The sequence below is a fragment of the Rhinatrema bivittatum genome, chromosome 10, assembly GCF_901001135.1.
Source record: "Rhinatrema bivittatum chromosome 10, aRhiBiv1.1, whole genome shotgun sequence".
NCBI classification, from domain to species: domain Eukaryota; kingdom Metazoa; phylum Chordata; class Amphibia; order Gymnophiona; family Rhinatrematidae; genus Rhinatrema; species Rhinatrema bivittatum.
The window spans coordinates 72495927-72519994 of NC_042624.1; the positions used below are offsets into that span (position 1 = coordinate 72495927).

General features: G+C 42.6%; 1 protein-coding gene across 1 annotated transcript in view; it reads left to right on the plus strand.

Moving 5' to 3' along the window:
- RABGAP1L (RAB GTPase activating protein 1 like) overlaps positions 1-24068 on the plus strand; it is a 768100-nt gene that overhangs the window by 164275 nt on the left and 579757 nt on the right. Inside the window, 2 exon segments of the mRNA XM_029618149.1 lie at positions 10917-11083; positions 12965-13112. Coding sequence (XP_029474009.1) covers positions 10917-11083; positions 12965-13112 — 315 coding nt within the window.

The window sequence follows — 24068 nt, forward strand, 5'->3', positions numbered from 1 at the left end:
TTCTAATGGGAGTTGCTGTGTTCTGCACTGATCATAATTTATAGCACTTATAGTTCCAGATATATGTATTTTAATTGCACTTGCCAAAAGAAAGTCTGGCTTGTTACCTTTTTTTGTAAAATCTTTGCCTGCCATCTCTCATAGATTTTTCATTTTTATTACATTGAAGAGTCTTAAGTTCATCTCTGGCCAAAGTGAGTGCTCTATATATTTTGATGGACCTGCTTTATTTGTGTTTATCTTCAAATCTTGTTTCTGGAGTAAAGTATCTTGCTGTTTTTGAAGGCTTTTTTTGTTCAGATAACTGAAAAAAGCTATTATACGCCCACATATAACCATTTTCATTATTTCCCAATGAAGCAATGAATTATATTCTTTCATAGGGTGATGAAATTTAAATTCTTCCATAACTTCCCAAATCAACTTATTGAAATCTTGTTTTTTAAGGATAGAAAAATCAAGCTGCCACCATTTCCTATGCTTAGCCCTATCTAATATGATAAGGTAATCAAGACTGAATGATAATCTGATATGAGGCAAGCCAAAATGCCATAGTTTTGAACATTGGCCAAGAAATGCTGATTACAAAGAAAGTAATCTATCCTGCTGAATGTACAGTGTGTTGGTGAAAAGAGTATAATTGCGACTACTGTGGTTAAACGCCCTCCAGTCATTTTTAAGATTATAAATTGAGTTTCTGTCTAAAGGCTCCCTGGCAGCCAAGCAGAAGTCAGAGAAGGGTGAGATCTTTCTGATTTAGGTTTTAAGGAAATATTCCAGTCTTCACCTATTATTATTGCTGAAGTAGACAAAGATCCCAACACTTTGAAAAAAGATTGAAAGAATTCCCTGTGGTTGGAATTAGGGCCATATACATTTACTAGTCAGTATATCCCCATATAATATTCCTTCTTTTTAAAATTATTTTATTTATAGATTTTCAAAAATACTAAAACAAAGGTATTCCTTTGTCAAAGAAATATATAGATTCCAGTATGGGAAACCTACAAATATCTTTCTAATACACCCTTAAGGTAATACAAAAAATACTATCCTCCAATTCAAGCAGTAGTATATGAGGGAGGAGTGAAAAAATTTGAGAGAATTATAAAGAAACTGAATAAGAAATGGCATTAACATAGTTATAAAACTAGCAGAAAATTAAATATAAATACCACTATGAATTAGTAGACACTGGGGAGGAGGTTATAGGTCTTTGGGACTCCAAAAAAACGTTCAATTGTTCAGGTTGGAAAAAAATGAACATTCAGTACTACGTTTGATAACACATTTACAAGGATAACAAAGTATGAAAGAGAAACCTAAAGATATTGTTTCTTGTCTAAAGGCAAGCAAACCTCTCCTTTTAAATTGAGTTGCTTGACAAGGTTAGGGAAAATCTTTACAGATTTACCATAAGATTGAGAGGAAAAATTTCTAATGTAATTTTGCATAACTTTGCTCAGATCTAAAGAAGAAATAAATTAAAACAAAAGCGTACAACGATCAAAAATTTTGGCAGAAAATTCAAGAAAAATAGTCAGATTAAGAGATTGAGCCATCAGTATTTTGCAGAGAAACAGAAGAAAAAAAAAAAGTGTTCAAAGATTGTATCTGATCAGGTGGAAAACCTAGAGCTTCCTGAAAGAACCTCTTTAAAGTCACAAAAGGAATTTCCCCTAAAACCTTGGAAAAATTAAAAAAACGAAGATTTAAATGTCTCATGTTGTTTTTCAAGATATTTATTTATTTTTATTTATTTATTTGTGTTTTTCTATACCGGCATTCACGGAGTTCGTATCATGCCGGTTTACATAAAACAAGGGGTGAGCAATACATTATAACGTACATAACTATAACAAGAGAGTATACTTTACAATTTAAAACAAGTGCATAGAAAAATAAGTTACAATAAACAGGGATGAATCTAACTGGGAGTAGAATAAGAGGAAAGATAGAGGTTTAACAAGAAGTAGAACGTTGCTTTCTTGAACAGCCATATTTTAAGTCTTTTCCTGAAGGTTGGAAGACATGGTTCTTGTCGTAATTCTAAGGCAGACCTGGGCAAGGGGCGGCCCGCGGGCTGAATCCGGCCCGCCTACGGTCTGAATCCGGCCCGCCCACTGCTGCGAGCAGACGGGGAATGAGGCACTGCTGCCTTCATTGCAGAGGGAAGGCAGCAGTTCATTCTCCGCTCCCTTGCTCCCCGATTGGTCGGCCAATCGGGGAGCGAGGGAGCGGAGAATGAACTGGTTTTTTTTTTTACAGCGTCCGGGGGGGGGGGAGGAGGGAGTGACTCGAGCGAAGGCACGCTGTCCGATTGGCCGGTGCTGGGCAAGCCTTGCCCAGCACCGGCCAATCGGGCAGCGTGCCTTCGCTCGAGTTTCTTTCCTACATATGTCACGGAGTTTTTTGCCGGTCCGAGGCGCGCGCTCCCGGTTTCTCCCGCTGCCGTTGCCGCTGGGCTGTCAGCACGTTCAAGCCCAGTGGAAACGGCAGCGGTGTTGGAAGAAGCTATGGCACCCGCGGCTGGCCTTTTCTTCTTCCCGCGCCTGCCCCCCCCCTCCCGTGACCCGAAACAGGAAGTGATACACAGAGCGGTGCGCGGGAAGGAGAAAGAGCCGTGCCGCGTCGGCTGCAGCATCGGCCCCCGAGCAATTGAACCAGCTGGCAATCGAGAAGAGTCAGCAGCATGAGCCTCCCGCGGCCGAAGGGATTCTTCTTTCTTGGCCTGCGGGGGCTCATGCTGCTGACTCCTTTCTCGATTGCCGGCTGGTTCAATTGCTCGGGGACCGATGCTGCAGCCGACGCGGCACGGCTCTTTCTCCTTCCCGCGCACCGCTCCGTGTATCACTTCCTGTTTTGGGTCACGGAAGGGGGGGGGGGGGCAGGCGCGGGAAGAAGAAAAGGCCAGCCGCGGGTGCCATAGCTTCTTCCAACACCGCTGCCGTTTCCATTGGGCTTGAACGTGCTGACAGCCCAGCGGCAACGGCAGCGGGAGAGACCGGGAGTGCGCGCCGCGGACCGGCAAAAAACTCCGTGACATATGTAGGGGGAAGAGGAAGTGAGTAAGAGAGAGTGAGAAGCAGCCAGCCAGCCTGTGTGTGATTGAGTAGTCAGAGAGCTGATGTGTGTGTGTATGTGAGAGACAATGAAAGTGATTGCTCAGGGAGATGACTGATGTGTATGTGAGAGTGTGAGGCATTAGTCAGGGAGGTGACTGATGTGTGTGTGTGTGTGAGAGAAAAAGCATGGAAGTGAGAAGTCTGGGTATGTGGGAAAGCATGAGCATAAGAAGCCTGGAGTTGTGGGTGTGAGAAACCTGGGTGAGTGTGCATGCATGAGAGAGAGAGACTGCTTGGTAAGGTGACTGTGTGTGTGAGAGAAAAAGACTGGTGTGTGTGAATGTGAGAGAATGTGATTCAGGGAATGAGAAGCCTGTGCACGTGGAGAGTGAGCATGGAAATGAGAGAGACTGGGGTGTGTGTAACAGAGAGAAAGTGATTATGGGAATGAGAAGCCTGTGCATGTGAAGAGAGTGAGCATGAGAGTGAGAAACCTGGGTGTGTGTGAGACACAGCATGGGAGGGAGAAGCCTGTATATCTGAAAGAGAACTTGGGAGTGGGAAGCCTGTGTGTGTGTGTATGCATGAGTGAGATCAGGTGACTGGTGTGTGTGTGTGTGTGTGAGAGAGAGAGAGAAAAAGTGATTATGGGAATGAGAAGTCTGTGCATGTGAAGAGTGAGCATGGGAGTGAGAAACCCGGGTGTGTGTGAGACACATCATGGGAGGGAGAAGCCGGTATATCTGAAAGAGAACATGGGAGTGAGAGACTGGTGTGTGTGTGTGTGTGAGAGAGAGAGAAAGAAAGTGATTTTGGGAATGAGAAGCCTGTGCATGTGGAGAGAACAAGCATGGGAGTGAGAGACTGGTGAGTGAGTGTGTGTGTGTGTGAGAGAGAGAGACAGAGAAAGTGATTATGAGAGTGAGAAGACCATATATGCAAGTAGAACACGGGAGTGGGAAGCCTGTGTGTGTGTGTGTGTGTGTGGCATGAGAGAAACTGTTCAGGAAGGTGACTGGTGTTTGTGTGCCAAAGACTGTTTGGGAGATGATTGGTGTGTGAGAGACAGAAACTGGTCATGGGGGCATGACTGGTATGGTGTGTGTGTGAGAGACATGGGCACTAAGGAAGAGGACCATAAGTATAGAGCTTAGCTTCTACTGCTGCTTCTGGTGTGTGCCATGGCCTGCAGGGAAGGGGAGTAGGAGAGCTGCTGGAGGGGGTAAGTAAAGGTGGCTTTAAGTTTATTTTTCTTGACTGCCATTTTAATTGTGTGATGTCTGCTTTTTTGAAATATTTTATTGGTGTTTGGAGAATGTTTAATAGTTTTTATGAGTTTTTAATTGTTGGATGTTATTCTGTTCATAGCTGTTTAGAAACATTTATTCTGCTTATTAGTATAGTTTTACAATTATTTCTGTTTGGGGATCTATAGCTGCTTGTTAGTTCTGTTTTCCTAATAAGAGGTGTATTGGTGTTTAGGGTCTGATGTAATATTTGTAGTGTTGCCTTTTCATAGATAGGGTTGCTCCTGTTTGAGTGTATTCCATAATACAGGTGTAACTGTGTGCGGATTAGTTTATGTGCATTACTACAGATCCTGGGAGTATGTTAGGTCAATTCTGTGTCTGTTACCGAGATGAGATATTTTGCTAGCATGTAAGCATTTGTATCGGTCTTATTTGTTGTGTTTTCTCAGAGGACATACATTGGTGGTAAACTGCTGTCTTTTCATAAGTAGGGCTATTGAGAACTGAGTTAATTATATTAGTCCGGCCCTCTAAAACCATCCCAATTTCTCATGCGGCCCCATGGGAAAATTAATTGCCCACCCCTGTTCTAAGGGGATTGAGTTCCATATGGAGGACCTGCTGTGGAGAAGGCCCGATCTCTCATTGTTATATGTTGGGTGGTATTGGTGTGTGGTACCTGTAGATATTCTCTGTACGCTTCTCTAATGGGTCTGTTGGAGGAGTGTTTTTTGAGAGCTATTTGTAGATGGAGTGGAGCCAGTCCATGGATATTTTTGTAGATTGTGGTGAGGGACTTATGGATTATTCTATAGTGGATTGGCAACCAGTGAAGGTCTTTAAGGACTGGCGTAATGTGATCTCTTCTCCTTTTGTTTGTTAGAATTCTTGCTGCCGTGTTCTGTATCATTTGGAGAGGTTTAGTATGGGCTGATGGGAGACCTAGTAGGATAGCGTTGCAGTAATCTATTTTCGCAAATATTATTGCTTGGAGCACTGTTCTGTAGTCATGGAAATGAAATAGGGGTTTTATTCTTTTTAATACGTGTAGTTTGTGGAAGCAGTCTTTGGTTGTTTGGTTAATAAACGATTTTAGATTTAGCCGGTTGTCAATAGAAACTCCTAGATCTCTTACTTTTGAGATTTGCAAGTTGGCTGGCGGGTTCGTAGTGATTTTGCAGTTATCTGGAGAGATTAGCAGGAATTCACTTTTTGATTGGTTAAGAATTAGATTTAAGCTGGATAGGAGGTCGTTAATTTCTAGAAAACAGTTTTCCCAAAGTTCTAGAGTTTTAGTGATGGATTCTTTGATGGGGATCACTATCTGGACGTCGTCGGCAAATATGAAGTGTTTTAGGTTCAATTTGTTTAGCAGGTGGCAAAGCGGGAGGAGGTATATGTTGAAAAGTGTTGGTGAGAGAGAGGAACCCTGAGGAACTCCCTGTGAGGAAGGGTATCTGAGGGATTCTTTGTTGTGGATTTTAACTTTGAAACCTCTGTTCTCTAAGAATGTCTTGAACCATGTTAGTGCTGATCCTGCAATACCGATGTTCGCCAGCTGGTTAATTAAAATGGCATGGTTTACAGTATCGAATGCTGCCGATAGATCCAATAGTATCAGTAGGAAGGCCTGTCCTTTGTCGAGGCCCAATAAAAGGTGGTCCGTCAGTGCGATGAGTAAGGATTCGGTGCTTGAAGCTTTTCTGAAACCGAATTGAGTAGGGAAAAGAATTTTGTGTTCTTCTATGTAGTCAGCTAGTTGTGTGTTAACTAATTTCTCCATTACCTTGGCAATGAAAGGCAGATTGGAGATTGGACGGAAGCTGTTGGGATCTTTGGGGTCCAAGTTAGGCTTCTTGAGAAGTGGTTTAATGGATGCTAGTTTGAGGTCGTCTGGATAGAAACCCTGCGTGAAAGAGCAGTTTATGATGTCCGCTAGGGTTTTTGTTATGGTGTCCGGTATTAGCAGTAGTAATTTAGACGGGATTTGGTCGAGGGGATGTGATGAGGGTTTCATTTTCTTGAGAAGCATTTGGATCTCTGAGGAAGTGGTGAGTTCAAGAGATTGAAGGGAAATGTCTTTATTGTGGAGAACGTAATTGCTGGCTGGTGTGCCTGTATTGGGCTTTAATTGTGTTAGAAGGTATGTATATTCAATACATCTGGAAAGAGATTTTGGTCCTTCACAGTAGCAACATTGAAGGCTTGTAGATCCTTAATAGTATCCTATATTGGAAATCTTAGAGTTAACTACAAATAGTTGTACTTGAAAATCAGAAGACTTTTGCTATAAACTTGAGGAAAGATGGTCAGTTTTAATATTAGATGAATTTAAATATTTCCCAAATCCAACCACCAAATCCCAGATGGATTCTAGTATCACTACCTCTGGACGAGGTGGAATCATAAAGGATTCACCACTAGGAAGACTTCTGTGAAGAATGAACTGACTGACTGTTAGAGGGGGGTTCATCAATCTTTCAGGCTTCCAGGTAGAGATGGAGAGCCACTCTATCAGATTAGGCCACAATTCTTTAAAAAAATTGCAAAAAATTATTTTTTGCGTTTTCTATAGCCAGTGTAAATGCAATTAATTCACTTTGATCACAGCCTTGTGATGGAGAACTTACATATGCCTGTCTTTGACTTTTAATCTAGTAGTTCTCTAGACATTCTCTTAGCTTCTTCATAGGTTTCAACTTGGCCATAATTCTTGACATTTTAGAAATAGTAAATAAATGTACTTTTGAGACATTAGCTGCTTTTGGTACTAGAATATTAATGGATGATGAGAACAAATAATAAAACAACATAAAGACTTAGATGTTGGCAGATAAGGACTGCTTGGTCTACCTAGTCTCCCTATTTATGCTTGTCTAATGTGCTGTCACATTCATAATGCAATCTGTAGTCTTTTTCCTCCCCACTCAAGTCTTTATTTATCTTCCATCTCTGCACATACACTCTTTGGATTCATCAGGTTCCTTCTCTTTTCCCTTGCATTCTTCTTACATCTTTTTGCTTCTTTCTTAGGTTCCTCTAGATATCTTTCACCTTCATTTTCACCTTTCTGAAGTCTCATGTTCATTGAGAAGTTAGAAAATGTTTCCCGATGTTTATTCCAGTTGCTGAAATAAGCTCATTAAAATTCACTGAATCCATGAGTTTGTGGAAATGAAGAAAAAGGTGCATGGGGGTAACCTGCTCGGTGGCGGTTACTACCCTTAACAATATTCATGAGGATTACTACCCTTAACCAATAAGCCTTGATGCTTTTGACACAACTGCTCTCTGCTTTGATGGCACGGGGGAAAAAAGGGGAATTGGATTCAGAGGGACAATCACAACAGGCCCAGACTTTTATAGTCTGGGGTATTGTTGTGCAGACATAAGGGGAAAAATGTAGGACTGCTTCTATGGCCAAATTCAAAAGCAAAGCATGTCAAGCAGCGTTGTCTGAATTTTCAAGAAGGCTCCTCATTCAGTAAAAATATTGCTTTGTTAACATATAAGGCTTGGGGGCAACCTGCACAGAGTGGCAGTTACTACCCTTAACAGAAACAAGGGGGTAACCTGCACGGAGTGGCAATTACTACCATAGGAAACTTGCTTGGCAGACTAGATGGACCTTTTAGTCTTTTTCTGCCGTCAATACTATGTTACTATGAGTTGTTTGGTGCAGATTCATTTTTTTTTTTAAATAGCAAATTTTGAGAAGCTCAACTCTGAATGGAATCATTGCATGATAAGATGACAGCATGAGGATAAAGTAATATTTATTTATTTATTTTTCCTGTTTTTAGAGTGCCCCCAGTGCACTCTACAAGCATATAGCAAAAGATTGAGTGACTTAAATAAAAATCAGTACATTATGGAGGTTGAAGAAGATATGTTAGCCTGAATATCTGGGCTATTAATCTGGATGAGAAGAAAGTTAGTGTTTGTGCATCTTCAATCTAATGTTATATTTGGCGATTTGTGGGCTGTTCCCACAAATCATCACACTTACTCTCCTGGCCATGTTTGGCCATGTCCCTGCCAGTTCATAGTGCAGTTGAGCTTCTCTGGCCTTTCACATGGCAGAACGCTGCACCTCGATGTGTCAACACACCGCCAGGATGCTGCTGATCACGACAGTCCATACCCCTTCTTAGGTGCGCATGTCCGACGTCACTGGCTTTAAGGAGCCCATGGCAGGAAAAACCCCATAGTACCCTTAGATGACGTCACGTTCCAAGGCCTATTTATTTATTTTATTTATTTAAAGATTCTTGTATACCGTCGTTCATAATATACATCACAACGGTTTACATGTTACAAAATCATAAAATCACACTAAAATATCTAAAAGGTACAGTAAAATATGATAAAAATAAAATTGTTAATTATTAATAAATGAACATAAAACAAAGATAAAAATAATGTTTCTTTAAACCAATAAGAGGCTCTTGCTTACTCTGCAACGGGTTCATCTGCTCGCGAGTAGAGCGTGTTGCTTCCAGAGTCTTGCCTTCAGTCCAGCCTCTTGTTCTCAGTCCCAGCATCTTATGTTCAGTTCCAACCTCTCTCTGCTACCTGTCTTATCTTCTCTCCTTGTCCAGTTGTTCCCAGTTATCTTCTGTCTTCTTCTCCTTCCACATTGCCCACCTGTTCTTCTCCTTGACAGCCTGCCCTGCCTATCCATCCCTTCTCTCCTCTCAGAAGTTTACTTGATTTGATCTTGGATACTTCTGCCCGCTGCCTGCCTCCAGCCACTGCCTGGATCTTGGATACGTCTGACCGCTGTCTGCCTCAAGACTACTGCCTGGATCTTGGACCCGCTTGATTTCCACCTGCCTCTGACCCTAACTTCCACAGATCTCCTCTTCTGACACCAACAGAGATCCCACCTAAGTCCTGCTGACCCTGGCACCCAAAGGATCAACCTACGGGGAACGAGGGCTGGTATAGGCAAAGGTTCCACTGCTTCGTCTGGGTCCGCCTGCCGATGGTGGGAACCTGCAGGGCGCGCCAATCCTGTCTCACCCTAGGGTCTACAAACGCAACATCTAAAATATGATTGGGCTCATCTGAGGTGTCAGTATTATAATGGGGTATGATTTTTACTGGATCATTGGTCATAGATGAGGTTAGAAGTCCCCAAGCATTAGCAGATGCACATCCTGTTGTAACACAACAAAAAGTAATTTAATTTAAATTTATATTCCATCTTTTGTGATTGGTCAAACACTTCATAGCAGATTACATTCAAGTACTGTAAGTATTCCCCTTCCTCCAGATGGCCTCATTTACTAAGTCTTTTTCCATAGACACAGAATGGGAGAAAAGCCTTAGTAAATCACGCTCTAAGTTTGTATTTGAGGCAATAGAGGGTGAATCCAAGGAGTGGGATTTGACCCCTTGCTTCCCTGATTTGCAGCCTGTAGTTCCAACCACTAGGCTGCTACTCCATCTAGCACCTACTAACAGCAGTAATAAGTTCTGTAGACAATGGTCAGTAAGCCACCAGAATTATAAACCCTTTGTTCCAGAATCATAAAAAGTTTACCATATGCCCCACGCATTGGTGAAAATAAGGAAGCTGAGCCTGTGTGGATACAGCGGGGTTTAACTGACATTATTAAACAAAGAAAAATGCTTACTCAGCAGATGCAAAACATGTCCTAATTATGGAACCTAATTCCTGCCTCATCCTTGATTATGTTAGAGATGAGGGGGCAGAGAGCACATGGCTCAATTTCTGTCTTCACTTTCTAGCCCGACTTTGTTCTGTACTCTTTCAGCATCTAATATTAAGACCAGCAAATGAACCTTTGTGCCTTCTCCTTTGCTGCTTCTTACCTCTAAAACTTATTCCTGTTTTTGTTCAACAAATCTATCTTCCAGTGTCATCTTAAAACCTATTTCTTTGGTGGAGTATTTGTATTCCAGACCATGGTTTTTAACTTCCTCCTCTTTTAACCACTGTCACTTCATATTCCTATTTCTGTGTATCTTTGCCATCCCCATTTCTTTATATTATAAACTCTTATAGGTAAAATCTTACAACTTTCTATCTCTTTTGGTCATTTTAGTGCTTATTTTATTCTCACTTACTTTGTATAGCTCTCATATCGCTCACATCTGCCCATATATGTATGGTGCTGGGCACATTGGCTATTTACGAATAAATAGGTAATGCTTAAGACTGGGATTTGATGTTACAAGATTGTTATAGTTTTAAAATTGAATTGTAAAACTATGAATGATAAAGTAATTGGCAAAATATATTTTAAAGAACTATGTAAGTTCTGCATTTAATATGAGGAGCATCACAAGTACTAAGTCATGTGGGAAAAAATATAACTCTCAAGTTGGAGGTATACAATTTGGCCTGAGGAAATTGCATATGATGGTATAATTTAAACTGCATTGATTGTCCTCATTAATTTGTGGAAGTAACATCATTCATGCTTTGTGAGATTAATTCTAAGGAAAATTAAAATTCTGCTTCTCATATTAAAAGAATATATTTTTCTTACATCCTCATGTAAAAGTTTGTGATGTTTTTCTAGATTTCTATCCTATCATTTCTGACATGGAGTTTGCTTTTGCATTCCAGATAAACAAGTATATATGACTGTGGCAGTGGATATGGTGGTTACAGAAGTGGTGGAGCCAGTGCGCTTTTTGCTAGAGACAGTTGTACGTGTGTACCCAACTAATGAGCGCTTCTGGTATTTCAGCAGAAAGACATTCACAGAGACCTTTTACTTAAAGCTAAAACAGGTATGGATTAAGTAGCTATGAATTCAATTAGATCTGAGTAAACAACCATTTAGGTCATCTTAATTAATTATTTATTTATTTATTTATTTATTTACTTTTATATACTGGTGTTCGATTTTACATATCACATCGGTTTACATTTAAACAAAATTTGCAGGAACTTATGCGTTACCTTTGTCAAATACATTAAACAAAGGAACTTCCTTTGATTCACTTCATGTCGGCGTCTGTTTGAACGTTACGAAGGTGGTAGTGTGCTAAGATTTACAAGATATGGTAACTCACAAAGGAAGGGTGGAAGAAGTGTTTAAACCCGAGTGTCTGGGCAAATATTTGTTGAAAAGACATGGAGCAGCATGAGTGGAACTGATATGTACGTCTAAGAGAAATCTTTTTGAGGACGTACAGATGAGATCCTTTCAGAAATATGTGATGAATATGAATAGATGAGCAGTAGGAGATTCGTTTACATATCTCCTGAGGAAGCCTGTGGGCGAAACATGTTGAGAGAATAAGAAAGAATAAAAGAAGAACTAAAGAATTTGTTGTTTTCTAAACGAGTGACAATTGATGATAAATGGGATTTTCTCTGCTTACTTAATAAATTGTATTTAAAATTCATGATATATTGTAAGAAAGGAAGCTTTGGCATGTAACTCAGCCTGAGAGGACTGAGATAGTTTTTATGAAGATAGTAGAAGTATGTAAGAGTATGTATGATGTATGAATGGAGGGAGTATTTTTAGATGCATATTTTTGTGGGTAATATGTTAAATATTTAAAGATTATTGTAATATTTTTTCTATGCAATAAAGAACAAGAAAATATATGTCACTTTGTATGGTTTTGAGCTGATAGTTGTGTGATATATAATTTAAGTAGCCAAAATATTCATAATATGTGGATACTGATGCATCCATGGCCTGGTTACTGACTCAGTCTCTCTGTTCTCCCGGGACTCTCACCTAAGTCCTGCCACCCTCAGAACCCAAGAGCTCAACCTTTGGGGGAAGAGGTTGGTACAGGTGAAGCCTAATTTCTGTCCCAATCTGAGTGAGTCTGCCTCCTGTTGGTGGGGGCCCTGCTAGTTTGCTAGCCGGGCAGCGCCAATCCTATCACAGCTGAAGGGCTCACATTCTGTGACAGGAGTGAAATTCTTCTATTCTCAAAACAAGAGCAGGATTGGGGGGTAATTGTATTTGATTATTTTCAAGGTGGCCAAACAGGTGGATAAAGGTAGTGGCAAAAGCCAGGAAAAAATGCTTGTGTGCATAAAGGGAAGAATGATCAGCAGAAAAAAATGAGGTGATATAGCCTCTGTCAAGGTCCCTGATGAGATCTCACTTGGAATACTGTGTACAGTTCTGGAGACCACACCTTCAAAAGCATATAAACAGGATGGAGTCTATCCAGAAGGTAGCTACTAAATGATCAATGATCTTCATTGTAAAGTATATGGGGTCAGACTTAAACATGTATACCTTAGAGAAAAGTGAGATAGGGGAGGTATGATAGTGGCAGTGGTATCAATGCACAGGAGGTGAGGTCTTTTCAACGGAAAGGAAACTAGAGCTATGGGTTGAGTGAAAGGGAGGTAGACTCAGGAGTAATCTAAGGAAATATTTCTGTACAGAGAGGGCGATGGATGCATGGAACAGCATCCCAGTGAAGGTGGTGGAGATAAGGACAGTTATCTGAATTCAGGAAAGCATGGGAGGGACAAGCACAGAGGATCTCTGAGGGAGTGTAGGGATTTTAGAGCTGAGCCGTTATATAGATGGACATCCTGGATAGGCTGTATGATCTTTTTCTGATGCCATAATTTTATGTTTCTATATGTATATGCCCTTCTAATTTTAATTTTATATTCTTTTTTTTCAGTCTGAAGGGAAAGGCCTCACTAGTGCAGGGGATGCAATTTATGAGATAGTGAGTCTACACTGTGAATCCAAGAGAGATGATGTACCCACCAGTCCAACAAGTGGAGGGGTCCCAATGTCACCGCAGGAGGAGGAAGAGCCAGAAGAGGGTAGGAATGTTCACTGAAATTGTGCACCCACCATTTTCCATGGATGTGTTTTTAATACCTCACATTCTAACTCACACATTCTGCTCCTCAAATCTAGATTCACCCAGTGTTCTGAATTGCACTTTCTACCTATTGCCCCTCTCCCTTATTGTTAATGTAAATTATGTTAGTGATGGTGAAAAATGCATTCTGATTCACTGTTTTTTAACAAGGAAATTCCTTGAAAAACAGTGTTTGCTCCTCAGGTCAGACCTTTAACTAGAAAGCGATGTGATCTTTGGAGAGTACATATAAACCCCTAATCTCTAGTCTCCTGATTATTTAACTGATAGCATTTGCAGGCAATTATCAAGGCTGCTTTATGGCTGGCTCTGGACACCAAAGCAGGAATAAAGCCTTTGCTATGAAAGTGTACCCATGAGCATTATGAGCTGCAGGAGTCATAGGCAGTCTTCTTCATTTGAAATGTATTTTCTATAGGTTTGGTTTTTTTTATTATGGTTGAAGTTACCTGACCCATTTCTGCTCTGGACTTTAGTTAGGGATGATGATAAAATAGTAACACAAAAAATTATCCATTGATTAAAAAATAGAAGCCAAAATGAAAATGCTAATTGCAGTAGTGAAAAATCCTCCACTGGCAGCCTTGTTTTGTGTGTGCAGTGCACTGTTAAGGCTTTGGGGATTTTTTGCTTATGTTAGTTTGTTCTAATAAACTCTCCTGAATAACCAGAGCGGGGTCTCTGATCAGTAATATATTTTCAGCTTTTTATGTTTTGTACTTGTCCGGAGAGGATGTTTTCAGCATTCTGATTGACCTTTCCATTTTGTACTAGCTAGTTTGATGGGCAGCTGTTTCTTCACTAGATTGTTACCATCAAACTAATTTTACTTGGATTGTCTGGTGGTTTTAAAAGACCAGGGTACTTACTGTAACCTAGGTGTGCATTGTGTAGATTCCACATGCAGAGTGGTTAAATTCTAGCTGTTTCTTTACCTTAGGATTTTCATGTTGAACTGGGCATTGTTTAAATATATTTTGAATAGAGGAGTCTATTTTTGTACATGATTTGATGGATTAGAATTTGAGTAATTATCTTGCAAGATTCACTTTTGTCTGTGGGCTATGTTTTATTCCCGTGACATAGAGTAACAGCTTCTGTTAATTCCTCTGCTATCAGGCTTTAATGATTGCTGTGTCTCTGAGACTACAATGAGCGAATATGGTATGTGCATTTAGGAGGGAAAAGTGATGGATGATTCTTGAGTTCAGTGGTTATTTTTGATTGTGTTGCCATGTTCTGTTGTGGATTGGTAACTGTTTAGGACAGGAAACAAAGAGTAGGACTAAGTGGTCAGTTTTCCTAATGGAGAAAGGTAAATAGGGGAGTACTCTATGGATCTGTGCTGGGGTCAGTGTTTAATTCAATAACAATCTAGACAAAGGAGCAGTGAGTGAGGTGATCAGCTTTGTAATTGATACAAAATTATTTAAAGTGAATTCAAGGATGAGGGAAAACTGATATTGACTAATATCAAGCTGGCACAGTCTTACACTGATGTTTTGATTTATCAACTGGAATTTTCCATTTTGTACCTATGGGAAAATTCTTTGCTAAAATACAATGAAAAAGAGATTGACAATCATAAAATATGAGAAAAAGGAGATAGAAGGAAGACAATAATCAATCAAAAACAACTACAGAGAAAATATTCATAGAAACATTTTTTGAATGAAGATCTTTTGGCTAAAATAGCTTCTTTCACCTCACCTTTTAACCATGCCAGTCTAACTTTTGTTTATTCGCTGCCTTACTGGCTATTAAAAGCACAAACACACTAAATAATATTCCCCAATAGTTAACTTCGCCCCAATACTTTTAAAAAAGAAAATTTCCCAAGCAAAACTTAATGATTCCTTTCAGCCACCAGCAAGGTGATCCTCTCCTCTCAGTGCTCCCACAGGATGTTAGAATTGGCCAACTTACCTTTTATAAATCCAGTTTGATCAGTAGATATAAGTGATTGAAATTATTCAATCCATTAGACAAAATAGCAGACAGTAATTTTATATCCTGATTGAGAAGAGAAATGGGCCTGAATGATTCAGTGCACCTCAGATCTGTGCCTGGTTTAAGGAATAATAATATGACCATCTTCAAAGCAACCAGACTCTTTTGCAAACTGAAACATATCTGTTAAAGAATTCAAGATAAGGTCACTAATGATTTTATAGAATTCAGACCTAAAGCTTTATTATTGTTCCTACAGGTTGTTCTCTGTTACATGTAATGCTTTCAAGCAAGTTTAATTGTTCAATGTAAACCGATTTGATTTGCATCTAATGCAAGAAGACCGGTATATAAAAAACCAAAAATAAATAAATAAATAAATAAATAAAGCTGTCTGGCCCAGGTGCCTTGCATAATTGCAATAGTGCGATAGCTCTTCTAACCTCTGCCTGCTGAATAGAAGAGTGTAAATCCGCCTTCTGTATAGTAACATAGTAATGACGGCAGAAAAAGACCAAAATGGTCCAACTAGTCTGCCCTGCAAGCTTCCCAAGGTAGTAACTGCTGCTCCGTGCAGGTTACCCCATGTTTCTCTTAAGGGTTACTGCTGCTCTGTGCCGGTTTATCTTTTTTATTTATTCCCATCCTCTAGCCTTTTAGGGATCCACAGTGTTTATCCCATGCCCCTTTGAAATCCTTCACAGTTTTAGTCTTCACCACTTCCTCCGGAAGGGCATTCCAGGCATCCACCACCCTCTGTGAGTTGTAGAATTGTAATTGTAAGGTCAGAAAAGAACACAGTTATCACTGTGTCATCATATGACTCTGCTGTTTACAAGGATTTAAAAAATTCTTCGAATACAGATAAAATTGTGGGAGTAGTATCATATGTCTTGCCCTCATAACAAAAAGAGAGAATCCCTGGGGCACCCCACTATTCACCTTTTTGCATTGTGAAAATTTACCATTTAGTCCTATTCTCTGTTTTCTATCTTTTAACCAATTGGCAATACACAATAGGACTCTGCCCCATCTCATGACTATTTAGTTTCCTAAGAAGCCTCTCATGAGGGATTTTGTCAGGTCCCGGTTCTCCTGGCTCGGCGTGAGGTGAGAGCCCACTGTTCTGTGCCCTCTCTGGCACGAGCGGAGCGAAGCGTTCTTTCATTGGCCGGAGCGCCCGTCGATTTGGGCGCTCCGGCCAATGAAAGCACGCCCATCTGTGCCCTCTCCGCTCGTGCCGGAGAGGGCACAGAACAGTGGGCTCTCACCTCACGCCGAGCCAGGAGAACCGGGACCTGCGCGGGGGGGGACGGGGACGCTGCAAGCCGCTTCACAATTTGGCCGAGCCAGGAACGAAGGAAGGATTGGGGTAGATGGAGCCCTAGCTGTTGTACTGCTGTTGCCAAGCCAGGAGAACCGGGACCTTCACGGGGGGACCGCTGCGAGCCACTTTCACCGCCGGCTGCCCCCTCCGGAGGGCGGCAGAGAAGGGAAGGGGTTGAAAAGCAACAAAAGGTAAGAAAACAACAGAAAGTAATGTCGAGTCGCTTCGGGAGGAGGGGAGGAGGAGATTTTAGGTTTTTAGAGGTTTCCTTTTGGGGGAAAGTTTGCCGTCTACCATTACCCCTGCCTCTAACGCAGGGGTAAGGGTAGGCGGTAAGTTAGCAGGTTAAACGCGAGGCAAAATGGCAGGGTAAAATAGTGATAGTCGGGGCGCGCGTTACTGTATGGGAGGGAATAGCTAATTCGATCGTTTACATCTGATATACATGCCGCGTGCGGAAGGGGTTACCCAGGGATTTAAAGAGGCGGTAAGGATGGGTTAAAGGGGATAGTGTATCGCAGGAAGGGCTAACACGGCCGGAAAGTGAGTAGAAAGCGGGTTAGGAGCGGGGTAACCACGCCCCACTTTACTGTATCGAGCTGTAAGTGAACAGAAGCTCACACAACCTGTACAGGGTATAAAGCTAAACATGACAGCTTTCTTCAGTTTTTAATGAAATACTTCTGTTTATATGCTAACATATCGAATACAATAAAAAAAGTGAATGTCCTGTGAAAATGTTTGGACGTCTTTCCACGTAATTCATGGCTGGTTTTTTATTTTTTTTAAGTTAAAGTCCAAAGTTTTGATTGACTCGTTAGGCCTTCGATTAGTCAGGTGAAGACAATTTCATGAATAAATACTCTGATCCTCCCAACATTTTAGTTTGTAATTATTTTTCTGGATTACTTTCAACAATCATGGTCTCCTCAAAGAGTGCTGTCTGAGCATTTGAAAATTAAGATAATTCATTGTTACGATGCAGGAGAAGGCTATTTAAAAAAAAAAAATTTATATATATGAGAAATGGAAGTTACATGGAACTGTTGAAGTCAAGGCGAAATCTGGTTTTCCTTTCCCCGCTCCCCCTCCCCTCACACTCATACTTTACAGCTGGAGCGCTAAAAGAAGCCTTCTGAAAGACTGACGCCTTTGGTACTGCTTTAGTACCTGGCTGCAGGCATGAGTGATACTGGGCCACAGTTTTCAGCAATTTGCCGCCTTCTTCCCCAGTGGCCAGTTACATCACCTCTATAACACGCATTAACCTCTGAGACCAAGCGAGAGAATGTGCATCCTGCTTTCATATGCCACACTGTAGCAGCCAAACCACTTTTCACATAATTACTGTCCTTCATGTGCTACAGAGTATAAGAACCTTCTGTGTCCTCGTATGCCAAGTTGTCAAGTTTCAGCCACTGATGAAATGTTTTTATTAATGATTCCTTGGCAACTGTGGGGCATATTAATTAGAAACTTACAATTATGCCTGAGAGATTAGGCTTATTTCATGGAGAAAGAATCATGCACATACGTTTCATGGAACTCTCTGTTCAAAAATTTCTTTTTACACCTCCTTAGGAGTGATATTTATATAATTTTTTCTCCATGTAATAGTGTCTGTCTGGCACAAAATCACCTATGGTTGGATAGAGAAAATAATCAGTTTACATTAATTGTACCAAATACCATTTAAGGAATTTCAGACAAGAAATAAATGTTAGAGGCATTCCAGAATCAGAATTCAGAGACTGATTGAACAACCAACTGACGGGGTTGTTTACAAAGCCTCAATATTTTATTATGGGAGGGGCCAAATATCGTGGGGGTGTTTCCACGATATTTTACCCCACTTCAACAAAATATTGCGGTGGTTGCACCATGAGATTTTTTGTTGTGGAAGAGATGCAGCACAAAAAAAAAGAATGGGCCACTAAAACATGCAATGGCGGCCCGCAGTGCACCTGGCCGCCATCATTTTAAAGGGCCAGTCAGCCAAGAGAATACCCCCCCTTGAAACGTGCTTAAATCCCCCCAGGTGCCTTTTGAGCCTCTCCCCCCCCCCCCCACTGCCTTCTGAGGCGACAGTGACCCCCAAAAGTGTGAAAAAAGAATAAATATTTGTGCAATGAAACCCCACTCCCTACCTTTAACCCCTCTTCTTTTACAAAAATTCCCCCTGCTCAACCATCCCCCCTTTCAAGTAGCTTCCTTCCCCCTTTACAAAAAATCAACATCCCTGGGGTCTAGGGCGCCCTCCTTCACCCCAACCAAAAAAGAAAACACTGGTGGCTAGGGTGGACCCCTTGTCCATCCCACTCTCTGAACCAACCCCCCCTCCCAAACCTGAATGTATCCTCAGTGATGTTCAGTGGGGGCCCGGTGTGCCTTCTAGCTCTAGGCCTGGTTGCTGCCATTTTAGAAAATGGCATCCAGAAGGTGGCAGGGGGGATGAGGGGGGGCCTCAAAAGACCCCGAGGGAGGGATTTAAGCATGTTTCGGGGAGGGGTAGTTTTGGGCCAACTGGACCTTTAAAAAAAAAAGGCACAGGGGGGCGCTGTTGGCCGCGTGACTGGATGGCTGCGTGAGCGAGGGGCTCCCGTCCCGCTCCTCCTAGAAACCTAAACAGCGCTTTGAAAAGATGTGCAAACCGCGATCATAATACCTCCATTGGACTGCCAAAGAGATGCGGATCAAATAAATATTAACAGAGCAAAAATAACTGCAGCTACTCGCCAGCCGGGAACGCCACTTTTGCAGGTACAGCGGGGCCGAGGTTCTCCCGTTCGCCATTTTGGACTTACTCTCGGGTCGTGAAATTTTTGCCGTGGCGCTACAGGCTTACCGACACCTCTATATCTAGGCAGCTTAAGCGCAAAAGAACCGGGTCAGCTGAGAGTGCAGACAGCGATCGGAGAAGTGGAGAGGCGTCCCCCAGTCCGACGGCACAGCCAGCAGTAAACATAGCCGGGGAGCACAGTAGCGCCACGTGGCAACGGGGTGCGCTTGCGTCTCGGCCTGCCTTTCGGCCGAACGTGCATGAGTCCGGGAGAGGCTTGGCCGGCGCGGATGACTGTGAACGTAGGTGCAAACCTAAACCTTCAGATAATTGGTGTGCAAGGGCTCGGCTTGCCCGGGCGGCAGGAGAGACGGAGGAGGGGCGTTGGAGACGAGAGACCCGAACCGCCATTTTATTATCAGTGTTGGAGTACATACAGGGTCTGTGGCATCTGATGGCTGCGATTCTGGCCTGAAAAGAGAAGATGGGGTGCGCTAACTGCTGCGTCTTATAAGAGCCGCGAGAGGAAACAGGGGGAGGGAATTGCGTCGGGGTCTGCTTCTAAGCTTTTATTCAAATGAAGCTAAAGCTGTCCTTAAACAGTGCTTGAGCAGATACCCGAGGACCTAGTGGCGCTAGCGGTGAAGAGGAGGGAATCCACGGTAGGAGGTACGTGGCCCCGCTTAAGCTTTACACCGGGGAAGCACTTTTGCAACGTGGTAGTCCAGACTTAACAGCGTATTGCAGCCTCCTGCAACAGAGTGGGGCTGCCTACCATTGGGGGAGTCCAGACTGTGCTGAGTAGGAAAAGGTAGAGCACCTTACCCAGTGGAGAGGCTGGGCTGTGATCCTCCCCTTATTTATAGCGGATCTGACTAGGCACTTCCCAAAAAGGAGGTTTTTTTTGAGGGGTTTAATCTTCATTAAGCGGATGGCTGCCAGGAAAAAAAGTGATTTACAAAAGTTTTCATTTACCAGAGTGGCGGCTGAGATGCGGCAATCAGGGATGGACATAACAGAAGGACCTGAGGGGAGTGGAGGGGGAGGCTCTGACTCTGAGGCACCGATACTATCCCCACAAACATTTCGGGAGGGGGCGTCATCCCTTTCGGATTTACCAACGAAGGATACGATGAGAGATTGGTTTATTGAACTTCGGGCAGACATGAAGCAGAATAAAGAGGAACTGCTACACTCCTTTTCGGAATTGAGAGAGGATTTTCTGGCGTTGGGACATAGAGTCGATGATCTAGATGTCCAGGTGGAAAGCCATGAGGCAAAGTTGCAGACCCTAACCCAAAAAAACACTGAAACCTATACTGAACTGCTTGTGCTGCAAGATAAGCTGGAAGATATGGAAAACCGATCAAGGAGAATGAACATCCGACTGCGAGGGATACCAGAATTGGCAGACTTTCGAGACAGCATGGAGACTGCTAAATCGTTTTGTACCTTCCTTCTTGATCAGGGGGAGGAGGGAGCGGCACCCACGGAAAGAGATTCAGCACCAGACTCCCTTACCATAGAAAGAGCGCATAGGGCATTGGGAGCCCGTAGAGATAACAAGCCGAGAGATATTATAATAAATTTCAATAGCTACCTGCAAAAGGAAAACATTCTGGCGGTGGCCCGCAAGAAGAAGCAATGGAATTGGAGAAATGCTGCAGTCTCGGTCTATCAGGACTTGGCAGCTAGTACCTTAAAAAAGAGATATGAATTGAAAAGTGTTACTGCTGCTCTACGTGCGGCAGACATAAGATACAGATGGAATTTTCCTTTTTCCCTGTCTTTCCAAAAGGATGGGACGACATATCGTTTGAAAACCATGAAGGACGCCACCGAGGTGTTTCAACAAGCGCATCTGGAACCCCCTCGGGCTACTTTGGAAGAGACAGCCACGAAGCCTCGGGGGGATGCGACTTCGAATTGGCAGCGAGTGGAACGTCCGAAGAGGAAACCAACTTCCAGAGTTTCATCAATGATGGAAAAGACAATACCGCAAGACTAAATGGACTGATCCAGAATAGTTGGAGGTTATAGGATTCCTTTAACTGGGAGTGTCATTGCATAGTTATTCCAAGTTTAGTAATTGAGGTACAGCAGAATGATAGCAATTTACGGAAATGGAGGGGGAAAAAAAAAAAAAAAAAGGAAGTTATGCACATATTTGGAAACGTTACATGCAAGCGTTGTGGAGGGGAGGGGGGGTGGCTATCCGGTCTGGGGTACGCCCTCCAATGCAGACCTGGGTGGGGGAATTCCCGGTCTGCGTTCTAATGAAAGGCTTAGACCCATTTGGGGTCTGGGGGATGGATGAGGGAGCCGGGGTGGGAGGGGGGGAGGGGGGGGGAGTCTCTGGGGAGGGGAGGGAGGAGCAAGAGGGGTTCAAATCTGAGCTGGCCGAAGGCTTCTTAAGCCGTTTCATTCAATGTATTCCGTGTCCTTTTAAGGGAACGCTCCAGTATGCTATTGCAAAAAAAAGAGGAAAGATACGGACGAGGGCCTTAGCTGGGACGGCCTTCGTCTGGATGGCATATTTAGCTAATCTATGCTGTTTCTTTACTCAGCTCCATGCCTAGTACATTAACCCGTATCGTCTCATGGAATGTATGCGGCATCCATACCCCGATTAAGAGAAACAAGATCCTACAGGCGTTCAAGCGTAAAGGGACTGACATTGGATTTTTACAAGAGACACACCTCACGGATATAGAACACACTAAATTAGCTGGAGGTTGGGTAGGGGGGGTTTATTATGCTTCGGCTACTACTCGATCGGCGGGGGTAGCGATCTTGGTTAGTAAATTTTTACCATATCAAATTCAGAAGGAGATTAAAGATCCGGAGGGCCGGTTTCTTATATTGATTGGGGAGTTATACGCTAAACCTCTAATATTGTGTAACGTGTATGCCCCGAATACCTTTAGCCAAACATTTTTTCAAGAGGTGTACCAACACCTCCTTCCATACATCTCAGATAATATTATTATGGGGGGAGACTTTAATACGATTCAAGATGCTTTGTTAGACGCCTCACAAAATAGGCGCAGAGAGTATGGAATGGGTAAGGGACCTGCGCATTTGCAGAAAAACCTGCATTTAGTGGATCCATGGCGTACTTTGAACCCAGGGGACAAAACTTTTACTCATCTGTCCAGGGCACATGCCACCTATTCCCGTATAGATTTTTTTCTAACTAGCGCCCATATGTTTCCTACAATACAAGAGGCGGGTATTGATGATATTTTCATTTCAGATCATGGCCCTGTCTGGCTAGATGTGCAGGTTGGGCGTCCTGAACAAGGGGCTCGGTTGTGGAGATATCCCTACTACCTGGCTGAAGATAAGCACTTTAATGAATATCTAACAAAACGGTGGGTGGACTATGAATCTTCGAACGAGGCACATATTGAGCAGCCAGTATTATATTGGTACACTGCTAAAGCAGTCCTCCGGGGAGATATTATCGCATATGTGGCACATCGGCGGAAGAGTTTGAATAAGCAAGTATTACTGTTGACTGAGCAATTACACAGGGCCCGGATTTGTTTGGTCCGTTCGCATACGAGACAAAATAGAGATAATTACCTATCTGTACAAAATACGTTAAATTCAGTACTACACCAGAGGGCAAAAAAAAGTATGTTATATTATCAGCATAGGTTGTATCAACATAGCAATAAGGCGGGTAAATTAATGACACATTTGATTAGATCTTCGAGAGCGCCTCGGTTTATTACGGGACTAAAGAATGAGAATGGGCACGTGGAAACAAACACACGCACCATACTGCGCCTCTTTCGAAATTTTTATCAGCGATTATATGAGACGGAGGGCTGGTCGGAGGAGGCATGCAGACAGTTTTGTGAGTCTCTGCCGATTCCCATTCTCACAGAGGAGCAAAAAATGACTTTAAATATGCCAATTTCGGAGGAGGAAGTCCGGAGGGCTATTTATAAATCTAAACGCTTAAAAACCCCGGGACCGGATGGTCTCTCGGCAGAATTTTATAAGGGCCTGCTTGATAGAGTGCCGGGACCTTTAACCTCGCTTTTTTCCTCTTTAATTCGACAGGGAAGTTTTCCACCTCGGATGAATGTAGCACACATTACCCTTATTCCGAAACCGGGCAGGGACCCACTACAGCCTGATGCCTACCGTCCTATATCCTTGCTGAACTTTGACCAAAAGTTGTTAGCTAAAATTTTGGCGGATCGCCTAGCGGTGGTGTTGCCCTCTCTCGTGGGACCCCATCAAGTGGGATTTGTTAGAAAGCGATATGCCCTCTCAAATCTGCGAAGGATTTTAGTGGCAATGGAAATCTGTCGTTTTATGAGTACTCCCTATTTGGCTATTAGTTTTGACGCCGAAAAGGCTTTTGATAGGGTGGAGTGGAGTTATTTGTTTTATATTCTGAGACACATGGGTTTTGAGGGCCTGTTTTATGAGGCAGTGCAATTATTATATGAGGATCCACAGGCAACCATTTTGGTTAATGGAGATAGGTCTGAAATGTTTCCTATCAGGAGAGGCACTCGTCAAGGATGTCCGTTGTCTCCGCTTCTTTTTTTGTTGCAACTAGAACCGCTGTTGCTTACCATACAGGGAGCGCCTGGTATTCGGGGAGTGCGATTTGATAGAGAAATCTTTAAATGTGCAGCCTTTGCGGATGACCTTTTGGTATTTTTGACTGATCCGGTTCGGTCTTTGGGCTCTCTGCTCACTGTGATGGGCTCCTTTGGAATCTTTTCGGGATTTCGGTTGAACGAACATAAATCCTCTGCATTGGCCTTTCCAGAAGCGCTGAAGGAGAGATGGAGGGGCTCTTTCCCATTGCA